This window comes from Gorilla gorilla, chromosome 13 (genome assembly GCF_029281585.2).
Source record: "Gorilla gorilla gorilla isolate KB3781 chromosome 13, NHGRI_mGorGor1-v2.1_pri, whole genome shotgun sequence".
NCBI lineage: Eukaryota > Metazoa > Chordata > Mammalia > Primates > Hominidae > Gorilla > Gorilla gorilla.
Genome location: NC_073237.2, coordinates 23819044 through 23834592, shown reverse-complemented (window position 1 = coordinate 23834592; position 15549 = coordinate 23819044). Strand labels below are relative to the sequence as shown.

At 38.0% G+C, this 15549-nt stretch overlaps 1 protein-coding gene across 3 annotated transcripts in view; it reads right to left on the bottom strand.

Annotated features, from left to right (window-relative positions):
- Positions 1-15549, bottom strand: part of LOC101143875 (contactin-associated protein-like 3) — a 229002-nt gene that overhangs the window by 86972 nt on the left and 126481 nt on the right. For all 3 annotated transcript variants that reach the window (XM_063696227.1, XM_063696228.1, XM_063696229.1), the window contains exons 8-9: positions 11404-11665; positions 5960-6103 (exon numbers count right to left, since the gene is read on the bottom strand). In XM_063696227.1, coding sequence (XP_063552297.1) covers positions 5960-6103; positions 11404-11665 — 406 coding nt within the window. The remainder of the gene's footprint in view (positions 1-5959; positions 6104-11403; positions 11666-15549) is intronic.

The window sequence follows — 15549 nt, the reverse complement described above, 5'->3', positions numbered from 1 at the left end:
AAGCACATACAGGTTAGAGCAGAATTCAACTTCTTTTAGTTGTAGGAGTGAGGTCCCAATTCATCACTGGCTGGTAGCTGGGGCCTCTCAGCAATGTCAGGCTGCCTGCATTGCTCTTCATAGTGCCCAGTTCATTTTCTAAACCAGCAATGGTGCAGAGAGACATTCTCCTGCTTCTGGTTTCTCTGGCTTCCCCTCACCCACACCTATCTTCTGTGTCTCTTTGCCTCCAACCAGAGTTAAATCTCTTAAGTGCTCATGTGATTACATGGAGCCCACTGCATGAATCACGATCGTCTCCTAAGGTCTGCAACCTTAATTACATCTGCAAAATCCCTTATGTGATGTAACATATTCAGTTTCCAGGGCATCTTGGAGAGTCATTCTCATTCTTGCTGCCACAAAATATTCCTCATTCCTTCATGAAATGTTGTTTGCTTTCATATATTTGTCTCTAAAGAAGCATCAGGTATTTTCTCAACATCCCTTCATGTTAAAAACCCTCAACAAATGAGGCATTGGAGGAACATACTTCAACATAGTAAGAGCCACCTATGACAAACCCACAGCCAGCATCATACTGAATGGGCAAAAGATGTGAAGCATTCCCCTTGAGAACTGGGACAAGACAGGGATACCCTCTCTCATTATTCCTACCCGACATAGTACTGGATGTCCTCGCCAGAGCAATCAGGCAAGAGAGAGAAATAAAAGGCATCTAAATAGGAGAAAAAGAGGTCAAACTGTCTCTGTTTGCAGATGATATGATTCTGTACCTACAAAACCCCATCGTCTCTGCCCAAAAGCTTCTCGATCTGATAATCTCAGCAAAGTTTCAGGATACAAAATTAATGTACAAAAATTAGTAGCATTCCTATATACCAACAACATGCAAGCTGAGAGCCAAATCAAGAATGCAATCCTATTCACAATGACCACAAAAAGAATAAACTACCTAGGAATACAGCTAACCAGGGAGATGAATGATCTCTACAAGAAGAATTACAAAACACTGCTCAAAGAAATCATAGATGACATACAAATGGAAAAACATTCCATAATCATGGATAGGAATAATAAATATGGTTTTTAACCATATTGGGCCATACTGCCCAAAGCAATTTATAGATTCAATGCTATTCCTATCAAATCACCAATGGCATTCTTCAAAGAACCAGTAAAAACTATTTTAAAATTAATATGGAACCAAAAAAGAGCCTGAATAGCCAAGGGAATCCAAGGCAAAAAGAACAAATCTGGAGGCATTTCGTTTGCCAACTTCAACCTCTACTACAAGGCTATAGTAACCAAAATAGCATAGAACTGGTACAAAAACAGACACACAGACCAATGGAACAGAATAGAGTGCCCAGAAATAATGCCACACACTTACAACCATTTGATCTTCAACAAAGTCGACAAAAACATGCAGTAGGGAAAGGACTCCCTATTCAATAAATGGTGCTGGGATAACTGGCTAACCATAAGCAGTTCCTAGGCCCCTTCCTTACACCATATACAAAAATCAACTCAAGATGGATTAAAGAATAAAATGTAAAACTTGTCAGGTGCAGTGGCTCACGCCTATAATCCCAACACTTTGGGAGGGTGAGGTGGAAGGATAGCTTGAGCCTCGGAGTTTGAGACAAGCCTGGGCAACATAGCGAGACCTCGTCTCTACAAACAATCATAATAATAATAATAATAATAATAATAATAAATTAGCTGAATGTGGTGGCACGTGCCTGTAGTCCAGGCTAATCACGAGGCTGAGGCGGGGGAACCTCTTAAGCCTGGGAGGTTGAGGCTGTATCGTGTCATTGCACTCCAGCCTGGGCAACAGGTGAGACTGACTCTAAAGTCTCAAAAAAAAAAAAAAAAAAAAGTAAAGCCTATAACTACAAAAATCCTGGAAGATAACCTAGGAAATATAGGAAATGCCATTTTGGACACAGGACATGGCAAAAATTTCATGACAAAGACGCCGAAAGCAATTGCAACAAAAACAAAAGTTGACAAATGGGACCTAATTAAACTAAAGGGTTTCTGCACAGCAAAAGAAACTATGCACAGAGTAAACAGACAACCTACTGGAAGAAAATATTCACAAATTATGCATCTGACAAAGGTCTAATATCTGGAATCTATAAGGAACTTAACAAGAAAGAAAAAAAAACCTACCCCATTAAAAAACGGGCAAAGGACGTGAACAGACACTTTTCAAAAGAAGACACACATGTGGCCAACAAGCATATGAAAAACTCCTCAGCATCACTAGTCATGAGATAAATGCAAATCAAAACCACAATGAGATACCATCTCACACCAGTCAGAATTGCTATTATTCAAAAGGCGAAAAATAACAGGTGCTGGTAAAGCTGTGGAGAAAAGGGAGTGCTTATACACTGCTGGGGGAATTATACATTAGTTCAGCCATTGCAGCAAGCAGTTTCGTGATTTCTCAAAGAACTTAAAGCAGAGCTGCCACTTGACCCAGCAACGCCATTGAGTACACACCCAAAGGAATAATAATCCTTCTACCATAAAGACATGCAGACGTGCATGTTCATTCACAATAGCAATGACATAGAATCAACCTAAATACCCGTCAACGGTAGCGTAAAGAAAATGTACATATATACCATGGAATACTATGTAGCCATAAAAAAAGATGAGATAATATCCTTTGTAGCAACATGGATGGAGCTGGAGGCCATTATCCAAAGTGAACTAACACAGGAACAGAAAACCAAATACCATGTATTCTGACTTATGAGTGGGAGCTTAGTATTGAGTACCCATGGACACAAAGAAGGGAACAGTAGACACCACAGCCTACTTGAGGGTGGAGGGTGGGAGGAGGGTGAAGATCGAAAAACTACCTACTAGGTACTATGCTCATTACCTGGATGATGGAATAATCTGTACCCCAAGCCCCCATTACATGCAATTTACCTATATAACAAACCTGCACATGTATACCTCTGAACCTAAAATAAGTTTAAAAAAAAAAGAGAAGCATCATGTATTTTCTGAAGGGGAATTATATATGAATATACATTGTCAAAGACTATAATATTTGAGATTTTCTATTGCTTATATCATTAGTTTCTTTCTGTACCTATTCCATCTGGGCTAGCAGTTCTGAAAACAAAGTAGTGTGGATCAAACTCTGTCATCTGTTTCTGTCACACAGATTACAGCCCTCATCCTGAAGGGGGGACAGATTTCAGTCCCATCCTAATAAAAAAAAAAATCTCTGTTCCGTTTACTGTTTTTTCCTACTTGGTTTGGAAAAATTTTGTTAGAGGCAATTGACAATACCACATATGGCTGAGAGCAGGTATAGGAGGTATCCTGGTACTCATACTTGGAAACCCTTAATTTGGCATCATCCTCAGCACATGAAATCTCTCAGATCACTAACAATCTTGGACCAATGATGATTCCTTAAGCCAACTTTGCTCTTCTGAAAAGGTTGGCGGGCATGGCTGCATTTTTCTGAGGACTCCTATGTTATCATCCACTCAAGATACACCAAGGCATTAACTAATTTTAAAAACCTTGGCCTGGCACAGTGGCTCAGGCCTGTAATCCCAAACTTTGGGAGGCCGAGGCGGTCGAATCACAAGGTCAGGAGATCGAGACCATCCTGGCTAACACGGTGAAAACCCCGTCTCTACTAAAAATACAAAAAATTAGCCAGATGTGATGGTGGGTGCCTGCAGTCCCAGCTACTCAGGAGGCTGAGGCAGGAGAATGGCGTGAACCTGGGGGGCAGAGCTTGCAGTGAGCTGAGATCGCGCCACTGCACTCCAGCCTGGGGGACACACCAAGACTCCGCCTCAAAAAATAAAAATAAATAAATAAATAAAAATCTTAAGCTCTTCAGGTTTACTTTGTGTCTGCTTAGAGGAAAAAAGCATCCAACTACAGATATAAATGTATCCATTAATAAAAGGTAAATGGAGGCACAAAAGTTTATTTGAGCTAACAGTGATTCATGAATCACTGTTGAAGCAGCTTCAAATGGGAACTGGTTCAGGGACCCTTTCAAGGGAACAAAAAGGGTCAGCTTCTGTAAGGTAAATATAGTAGCAAATTTTTCACTGGTTGTAGTTATACAATTGCCTTATTTGGTTGATCCTGCTGGAAAGTCTCTAGTTATATAAGTTAATTGGCTTCTGATTGGTTAGCCTTAAGTTTGACTTTTTTTATTTTTAAAGCCATTTACAAGAAATAGCTCAAGGTAAGTTTTGCTTATATTGGTAAATCAAACAAAGTTAAGGCCACTTACAAGGCTTTGTCTGGTCAGAGATACCTCAGGCCATTTTAATTTTCTTTAACAATTTAAATACACCTGTGTGCCAGAGGACAGCTCAGTGAAGTCTTTGAATGTCTGTGGCTGTATATTTGGAAAAGTATATATTCTTTGCGAAATACCACAAATACTGATGAGGTAAAATGCAATGTATAGGACTGCATGTATATAACAAGTCTTCTATTACTAGATCTATATTTCTGTTTACATACAATTTTTATTACTAAGAAAGGCTGAATATATTTACCTTTCCAGTAAGAATTACAAGTAATTAAGTTACCTCAGTAACACTTCAGTGTTTAGGTACAGTGCAAGTGGCTCTCTGTATCTGTGTCCAGCATGGAATTTCATACCTAGTTGAAAACTTTCTTACTTGAGAGTGAGTTTTCTTATCATATATGTGGTGATGTGGGATGATAACAGAATGCTGTAATGTACAGGCATCCATGCCCCCATGTGATAAGTTTTCTCACATGATTGTTTCTCTTAACTGTGGTTTCCAGGTATAAAAGCTTAATCTTTGGATTCACAGGAGCATTCTAGAATACATAGCAGGGTTTTGCTGTTATTCCTAGTGGTTCTTTTAATTTAAAAAAATCCAAACTTCCTTTATAATCAAAAGATCTGCTTGTTTCCATTTCTTTAGCTGTATGAGTTCTCATAGTCAGTTTGGGCTGCTATTAACAGAATCCCATGAACAGAGTGGCTTACACAACAAACAGTTATTTCTCTCAGTCTGGATGCTGGAAAGTCTAAGTCTGAGTTTGAGGCAAAGCAGATGCAGCGTCTGCTTCACAGACCACACTCTTCGCCTTATAACTTCACATGGCAGGAAAGGCAAGGAAGTTCTCTTGGGCCTCTTTTATAAGGGCACTAATTCCATTCATTAGGGCTCCACCCTCCTGACTTAATTACCCTCCAAAGCCTCCTGACACCATGACTCTGGGGTCAGGATTTCAACTATGAATCTGGGGTGGGGAAGCAAACATTCAATACTTTGCACCAGTGTAACACCAGTTATACTGGATTCATTTAATATGTTTGTCTCCTATTAATTAATATTTGTTTACATTGTCAATGTTTTGAAAGTACTTCATAATCAGTATGATATTTCCTATTACGCCTTCTCCATGTAAAAAATATTTATCCATCTATCTATAAACTGAGCTGTGTACTAATAATGATTCAATAGTATAGATTTAGATGTAGACTTAAATATATAAGTAATATTTTATGTAAGCCAATGACTTCAGACAGTACGATTTGTTTTGTTTTTACGAGCTAACTGTTAGAAGTATAAATGGATTTATCTGTTGTAGAGATATGATTATGATATTGTTTGAAAGTTTCCACTTATTTACATGTAGCTCAAATATATTTTTCTTTTAATGTTAAATGAAAATATGAAGTTATTTAAACAGCAAGTAAACTTTCTGCAGATACTTATTTTTGTATTGGGAAGAAAAATTGATTAAATGTTTCATGTTTTTTACAAACTCAAAAGTATTAATTTCATGGCTAGAGATAAATTATTTCTTAGTATCAACTTGGTTTAAATTTGACTAGAGACTCAAAATGCAAAGCAATAAAGATAAAAAGTGGTTCCACTGCCAGTGTCATTCAGTTGTCTTCTCTTACCTCCAAAATAATAGGTGTCACCTGAATCAATGAGCACAGCCACCAGGGGCTGAACAGCTGTGTCATCATCCACCACCACATTCATATGGCTCCACTTGGCAGAGAAGGACACAGAGTGCCACTGCCCATCGTTTAATCCAGCACCTGGAGGAAATACAATCAGTCAGAGACAACTCTAAATTATGAGCCCTGTAAACACTTGAAAACAATTTGATTCAGATCACTGAATAAGTCAGAGAAGAGTGGTATTTACATGTTCATGTATCACTGAAAAAAAATTAACCACCTATCTTTAATTTAAAAATTTCATTTATTACGAAAATAACACATGAATAAAAATATTACTCTTTCTGAAGAATCACTGTAACAAATTCTGGTAATTTGCTTAAAGTAACTAGAATTTAATTATCAAATATATACAGTAGGAGCCTTTACAATGGGATAAAAACAACACAATTTGGTTTAATCTTCAAATGCAAAACTTACTTGCTTTACTGAATCTAACAAAAACATTTTACAAGAATCAAGAAAGTGAGTTGATAAAAAATATGTCAAGAATGACTGTGAAAAGTTTTTTTTAGAAAAAATTGACACATAATTGCACATACTTATGGGGTGTGACAGGATTTGAAATGGAAGATCACTGGATGTCTGGCTTACTGCACCCATTAATTAAGGTGAACCCTGCTTTCACGGTCTGAGCTATTTTACAGCCCTGTAAATTGTAGAAAACTGACAGTAATGCAAAATGACTTGTACCCATAGAAATACAAATGACTTGTGCCTGGCGAGGTGCAGTTGCTTACTGAACCATTTCACATCTGTCTGTAATTCATTTTGGCATTTCTTATCTGCCTGTATGTGTAGTACTTTGAATTATCCTCCGAACTGATTGTAACATCTTCCTGGTTTCTTCATTGATTAGTTAAAATCTTTAACATATATTCGTGTGTTTCTGAATTAACAAATTATGATTATAGATATAATTATACTGTCTTCTAAAAGTTATTATTCGCTGGGCATGGTGGCTCATGCCTGTAATCCCAGCAGTTTGGGAGGCTGAGGCGGGCAGATCACCTGAGGTCGGGAGTTCGAGACCAGCCTGGCTAACATGGTGAAACCACATTTCTACTAAAAAACAAAAAATTAGCTGGGCATGGTGGCACTAGCCTATAGTCCCAGTCACTTCGGAGGCTGAGGCACAAGAATCACCTGAACCTGGGAGGTGGAGGTTGCAGTGTGCTGAGATCACACCACTGAACTCCAGTCTGGGTGACAGAGTGAGACGCTGTCTCAAAAAGATAAAATAAAATAAAATAAAAGCTATTATTTAATATTTGATAAAAAATGCTTAGGAAAGAACTGGAGTTGTACTTTATATATGTACAATATTTTTATATATTTACACTCACATCCACATTATTTTATGATTCTTAGTAGTAATTATGAAATTAATCTTGTCAAATAATTTGGTAACATAATGAATTGTCTTTGATGGTAAATTTAAATGTTAAGATATTTAAAATCACTAGAGGTATTCCGTGCTTTCTTTTACCTGATAATATGTCAAAGATACATGCCAATAAATGGGCTAAAAATAAGATTAGCTTCATGAGGCCTATTAAATTAACTTTGCACTGAAGTTTAAAATTAGGCCAAGATTGAAACTATTTCAGAAGTTACATATATCATAATAAACTTTAATAGAAATTTTCCCATAAAGTTAACATTTTACTTGATAGTCTTGGGAAACCTGTAAATTATTAAAATGGCTCTATGCTTCATTTATTTTTCTTCCTAACATGCATTTATGTGAAGTTAGTATATTATTAGCATTTCAAATGTAGTACTTCTTAAAAATTAAACATTAACATTAATATTTTAGCTTTCCCTTTTAACCTTCAGTGATGTATGAAACAGAAACAGAAGTAGTAATAAAGTGTAAGGAAATAAATTATTCTTTAAAATCAACCAAGATTCTGGATGTCTTCAATGTAAAACTAGGCATTGTCTAAACACAATCTGGAGGATTATATGATTCTGCAGGTTTCTGTGCCTTTTACTTTCTTTGAAATTTTTTTTTTTTTTTTTTTTTTTGAGATGGAGTCTCGCTCTGTCACCCAGGCTGGAGTGCAGTGGTGCCATCTCGGTTCACTGCAAGCTCCGCCTTCTGGGTTCAAGCAATTCTCCTGCCTCAGCCTCCTGAGTAGCTAGGACTACAGGCACCCGCCACCATGCCTGGCTAATTTTTTTTGTATTTTTAGTAGAGATGGGGTTTCACCGTGTTAGCCAGGATGGTCTCAATCTCCTGACCTCGTGATCTGCATGCCTTGGCCTCCCAAATTGCTGGGATTACAGGCGTGAGCCACCATACCTGGCCCCTTCTTTGAATTCTTTTACCACCCTGTGAATTGTAGAAAATTGAAAGCAGGCAAATGATTATTGTCCATAGACATGCAAATGAATTTTGTCTGGCAGGAATACAATTGAACTTCTTCCTGGTTCCTCTACCCCATCCCATGGAATAAGCCAGTTTTACATTATACACAAAATCATTGCAGCAGTAACATCTTACTGATTCCCTCATAAACTAATGAGTTAAACAAAATCTTTGACATGTTCTTTTTATAACTGCAAAAAGTGCCCTCTTTAAGAATATCTTTTGACAAATAAAAGCAGATCTTCATATAACTGTTTTCATGTCTATCATCCACATTTGTTTTCTTTTTGTTTTCTATTAGGTTGTATTTGGCCTTTGGCCATAGTTTATGCACAAGAAAATCAGATACAGTGGAATCTATAAATATTTAAATGAGAAGTTACTAAATTAATTGCCCACAACATAGATGTTATTTTAAACACATTTGATATGAAGATGATCTCTTGTTAACAACTACAACATTTTAACTGCAGAGGCAAAATATCACACTCACAAAGCCAGGAGCTGAAGCAAAATCCTGATGAGATTTAAGAACTTTAATTATATTTAATTCTAGTTATTGTGCAACCCAGAACTGGATGAAGTGCTTGTTCAGCACTTCATTGAATCCAGAATATATGCAACTCATCAGCAGTAAAACTGAACCAACTACTGTAGGAAAAAAATTGAGGGCAGTCTTTCAAATGGGCAAAGGAGATTACTGGGTATCTTTTCAATGGAAAGATCAGCTGATATTACGGGATTGTAAACCATCATCTTGGACTAGGTTACTTTACAGCTGTGTAGTGACAGAAGTTAACTTGCAGAACATTGATAATAATGCAAATAATGCTTGTCCATAGAGATGCAAAGTGTGTACAGGGAAGGGATTTGCCTTTCCCTTTGGATATTGACAAGTTTAGCTAGTCGGCATCTCTTTTCTGACTATAAATGTGTGGTACTTCTTTAAACAGGCCTTACTGGTGTAAGGGTAAACACAAACCAAAACAAACAAAAGCTTTCTTAGTGCTAAGAGGGATACACACTTTCATTCACTTTTTTTCCTTAGAGCATTTCTTTCAGAAAACTTGTAATTGTACATCTTTAAAATCTTAAAACAAACAAACAAACAAACAAAATCTTATTTAGCCTCTTTCTTGTTTCCAGGAGTGTTTTTCTTGAGGACCTTGGAGACATTTCTTTGAAATGTAAACATAAAGAAAGGCAGTGCTCCTATCTCCTTGTCTCCGTGGGAGTTTAACTTAGGTACCTGGCTCCAAGCTGCAAATACCCACTTGTCAAAGAGACATGGAGTTTAGTTTTCCTTTGCATAAAGGAGTGTGCCTTCCCAATTACCAGGTGAATGTAAGATGGGCTGTGTAGCAAACAGTGCTGTCAAGTCCTCTTACTTGAGGACAAGTTGTCCTTTATCTTTAGAACATATATGTAGTGGGTTGTATCTGCCTGGCTATATAAATGGATGAAATTTCTTTATCTTTGCAATCACATTAGCGATTGCCTGAAATGTACATCACAGTCTGGCTTAATACTTATTCCATAATAAGACTATTTCATTTCTACCTTGTGAAACTGATTCACTATGTTGGTAGGCAATTTTATCTTTACTTATTTCCCTAACACTGGTTCTCTCATCAATGAGTTAAAGAAAATCTCTGACATGTGTTCATTCTGTATCTGTGTGTAGGTCACGATTTTAACCTTTCTTGGAAAAAATCTTATTCATGAGGAAATGGAAACTAGGTTTGTATTTCTAAAAGATAAAAAATATACGGCCCCTCTGAATATCTGTTTTATCTCCCCTGAAACACCTTTGTGAGGTGGACACAGATTCTAACACCCAGGACTTGCCTGATTGTTCCAGAAGTACTGAGATAAGGCCCCGCCCTCCGAATTTCTTCACGGGTCTTGAAATCCTGCTTTCATACCACAACATTTAATAGCAGTATAGTCACGTGTGCCTCTTACAGCCAAAAGGAATCTTTTTTTGAGTATGATAACCCCCTGGTCTCAAGCAGAAGTCAGCCTCTTCGTCTGTGCCTTTTTCTTTTTCAGATTACGCTTTTTTTTTTTTTTAAATCCCCCATTTAGTTCCGATGCCAATTTAGGCACAATGTCAATTTAGGACCCAGTGCTCCTGCCATCTGCAAATCCAATCATCAAAATCCAGCAGCTCTGTAGTTAACAAACTTGCCCACATCTGACTGCATGTGAGATTAGTTCCCATCTATTGTAACTCAGTCTGGCTTCATGGGATTTGAGCCCCTAACCTAGCATTTGCCCAACAAAAACAGGCCCTGATGGGGAGTGGGGATGTGAGGGCCTGTGTGTGGGGTGGGCATTGTGCTAATAAAATCAGACTTCCTATTGTTCTCCCTGCAAAGGAGATCTGAGGTTTACCACTTCACAAGTGAAAACAGCTGAGGCTTAGGAGGCTTCGTGATTTACATTTCAGAAGGGCAGTAAGTGGAGGAGCCGAGATTCTTCCAGGGTGCCCGGCTATCCCAGAAAATGAATCAGCCATCAACGAAAGAATAAGAACTCTTGGTATTTGCCGGGCATCTTTCCCTGTAAAGTGAGAGTTATCAACTGCCTACTGTGTATAGAATATTTGTGCACAGACCCTGAGCAGCGGGGCGGAGAAGGGAAAGGAGGAGGAGGACAGGAGAGGAATGTGCCTCCAGGTATTGTCTGTTCCATGAGGTCCTGACCCTAGTTCTTTGGGATGGAGGCTGGTATATGTTTGTCAGGAAATGGAGCTCAGGGTATTCCTTGTATATGGGAAGGTATGTCTGCAGAAATATGCATTTCATATTTCTCATATATAGTCATTTTGGTCAAAAGAACACTTTAGTGGCAGCGGGGTGTACCACACAGAACAGTCTAAATGGAAACAGCAATCTGTTCCTCTAGTGGGGGCATAGAGCATCTCACTGCCTCACTCACTCACTAATTGCCAAATGATTTCCATGTGGATATGTCAGGTTTATGGGAATACAACTGTTACCTGCTGTGACATTCCTTGGTGACTGTCCCGGCTGGAAGAGACTCAGTTTGAGCTTGCCATCCTTAAGAAAGAGGACGAAACTCTCTGAACCATGTCGAAGTTCGCCGAAAAGCAACTGTCCTGCTCTGTTCCACGTTCGAAATTGAAAAGTGACAGACACTTTGTCCTCCCCAGAGTTGCCTGGCAGAGCCAGATAACTCCTGGAGCTCAGAAAAGTCACAGGGACAGTCTGTGGCTGTGGACATGAGAAGGACGCATTTCCCTATAAATAAAACAAAAGAGCACATTGAGCAGTCTTACAGGTGGTGCTTCTATCTAATTAAAGCCAGATTTTACGAAGACGTACAAGGCTTTTTATCAATCCAGGATTAGTCTGCCTGCTAAAGCTGAAATCTATGACATTTATCTTCTCTTTCAACATAAGTATCATTATAATTGGTCAGACATCCATGTGGCTTTCTGTGTGTGTGTGAGAAATTCTCCACTTCTCTACTTCTCAGCATTAGTAAAGGAGTCTCAATATAATTTTAGTTCAACAGGAGTTTAATCTATGCCAGCTATTTTCCAGGCCCTGTGCTAGCCCTGAGGATACAGCAAATAACAGGACATTTTCATACTCAGTCTTTCTCCTGAGCAACATTTGGTCTTCTCTACACAATCCTCAAAATCTCTTTTGAACCAGCTTACTATTTTACTGGTTCCCTCATTAATCAATTGACTAAATCTTTGACACATGCTTATTTGATATTTGTATGGGTCATATTTTTAGCTGTTGGAAAGTTATATTTGACAGCCTTTCAAATGGTTTTCAGATCTAATAGTTATATACAATGTTTGCATATAGTATTTTTAGCATGAAAACGTTGATGTTTTTATATAGTCAATTATGTCTATATTGTATTTTACAGCTTCTGAGTTTCCAATCTTTGTTAAGAAAGTTTCATACTACCCTAGGTCCTACATACAATCTCATAGATTTTCTTTAAGATTGTTGTTTGTTTCTCATCCTCTTTAATTTACATATTCTTAGTGTGTATAAGATAGTGATCATGCTTATTTTCTGCCTTATGGACATTTGTTTGTTCCGGCAGAATTTCAGAAATAATTCATCCCTGTTCCACTGAATTGAGCCACATTCCTTGTTACTAACAACTCTGCACATAAACTGGGATCTTTCTGAAATCTTGACTGTTCTACTGACTTCTCTGTTCCTAACCACTACCATACTGATTCTAATATAGAAGCTTTTAGTATGCTTTAATATCTGGCAAGTCAACATCTTACTAGGTTTTTAAATGGTTTTTGTTCTTTTGTTTGTTTTGCTTTGTTTGGCTGGTGAAAGGAATAGGCAATTCTTGGGCATTATTCACACATAGGAATTTCAGTTCCAGAGAAAAACCCCAGTAATTCTGATTTTACTTGGAATTTCCATGGATTTATTTCTAATATACTATAAATGATTTTAGAAAAAGAATGTTACTGGAGCAGGACAGACAATCTAGGGTAGTGGCTCTCAAACCTAGCTAAACAGTCGAATCACCAGAAGGGCTCTTAAAATCCAGATACAGACCAATTAAAATCCTGATCTCTGGAGGTGGAGCCAGGTAAAGGTATCTTTTGAATTTCCTCTGGTGACTCCAAGATAAAGCCAAGTTTAAGAACCACACTGATCCAGTGGTAAAACAATTTTCAAAACAGAATCACATTTTAAAAAAATTCTGTCCCAACATACTTTAGAAATGGATATAATTCAGTTATCATTTTATAATAATCTTTAATACACATTCTAACTGTATACATCAATCAGAACATTTCTTCTTGACTATTTTTGTAATTCTGATAAATGGGAAACAGTTTTCATGACAAGAAAACATTTGCAGAAGAAAATTTAAAAAATAAAACATTTGCTGTAACGAACTAAATACCAAAAGCTTACAAGTAATTGGCGCTGATCCATAGTACACATGTAATCAGTGGACTACTACATATTTTTTATCTTTTTATCAGCTGTATATTTCTTGACCTCATCATTTAGGTGGGTGGCTGCCTGCTACAACAGAGAGGCAGGGCTTCTTGCCACAGAGGAGTGCTTGTTAGTTGACTGAATGAATTCTCACAACTGATTTTCCCAACAAAATACATTTTTAAATGTTTTCCTTTTATATATTGGAACAACTATTTTCCTTTTCTTATACAGAACACATAGAATTGTAGTAATTCTTAAAATGGAATTCCCATAATTAATATTATATATCCATATGCACAATTTGGAATGAATTGTCTTTTTGTTTTTGTGTGAAACTTACACATTTTAATAACCTCATTCAATGTAATTAGTAAATAGTTTTCTTGAGGATGATATCCAGAACCCAGAGATACCAGCTTAACTGTGGTTCTCCTTATTGGCTATACTCAATAATTCCATCAGTGAACCCATCAGTAATTCAGAATAACATGGAATGTATATGAAAACCTGTGTCTATTGTCCTCAAATAGTCTTGTCTCTTTGTGTCATAAGGCCCAACTCACTCTTCCTCACTTCAATGACAGTGTCTTTGGAAATAGCCCCATAGAAGTTAGGGTGAAGAGGAGGGATTCTTCTGAACACCAAGGACTGGCAGATAAAAGGTAGCTTAATATTCAGAACATGTTAGGTCAGGCTTCTTGACACGGATGCCCATTGGCCAAACCCATCTTTGTATCTGTATCTGAGTAACGCATCTCCAACAAAGCCAACTTCAATAACCAGGTCTTTTTTCTTTTTTCTGTTGAGCAGCACTTAAATGTCAGTTTCTCCATGGACAGAAACTTTAGGTAGAGGGCTGTTCCATTTATCTCCTTCCTCTTTTCATTTCTTTTTCATCCTGTCAAAGGAAACTGCGCTCTGTGGAGCCTTGTTATCACTCTTCCATTTGGTGTTTCCTTTTTCATGTATCTTGATGGTATTTTTCATTTTTATGATCTCAGCAGGGTGCTGTTCATAGTAAAACTTAGACTTCAAACCCATCTTTTTTTTTTTTTTTTTCTCCTTTACCTTCTTGGAAAGTTCATGGGCTTCACAGCTGTTTTTCCCCTTTTCTCATGCTAATCTAAGTGATGTATTCATTGTGTGGTCTGGTGACACACAGTCAGAGATATTTTCAGGTTTTGGTCCTGCAACCCATGAGCCAACTCCTCCAGCACATAACAGGAAAGAAAACATGTTTCCAACAATACAAATAAATATTCCCATGATGTGCTGCTGAGATACACTGACAACTAAACATGAGCTTTCTCTTTAACCCCAACTTAGATATTTCAAACTTTAAACATTGAAAGAAGTTTATTAACTGATTTGGAAGTATTTCCAGTTGATTAGGGAATAGATCATTAGGGATTGCCATTGCAAAATGATTGGTCTCCTGTGGATAACAACACCAAAAACACGTGAGACATATGAATTCTGATTTCCATGTAAAAATAGAAAGTTATTTTATTTCATATAAAAATGAAACAACGATGTCCCATGAGGCATATTTACTTTATAACTTTTTATGCATAATAAAAATTACTATATTAGGCTGGGTAAGGTGGCTCATGCCTGTAATCCCAGCATTTTGGGAGGCCGAGGCGAGTGTATCGTCTGAGGTCAGGAGTTTGAGACCAGCCTGGCCAATGTGGCAAAACCCTGTCTGTACTAAAAATAATTAGCTGGGTGTGGTGGCACACACCTGTAGTCCCAGCTACTCGGGAGGCTGAGGCAGGAGAATGGCTTGAACCCAGGAAGCAGAGGTTGCAGTGAGCCAAGACTGTACCGCTGCACTCCAGCCTGGGCAACAGAGCAAGACTGCATCTCAAAACAAAAACAAAAACAAAAAAAGTGCGCCTGTGGTCCTAGCACTTTGGGAGGCTGAGGCGGGCAGATCACGAGGTTGGGAGATCGAGACCATCCTGGCTAACATGGTGAAACCCCGTCCCTACTAAAAATACAAAAAATTAGCCAGGCATGGTGGTGGGTGCCTGTAGTCCCAGGTACTCGGGAGGCTGAGGCGGGAGAATGGTGTGAACCCAGGAGGCAGAGCTTGCAGTGAGCCAAGATCGCGCCACTGCACTCCAGTCTGGGCGACAGAGTGAGACTCCATCTCAAAAAAAAAAAAAAAAAAAAAA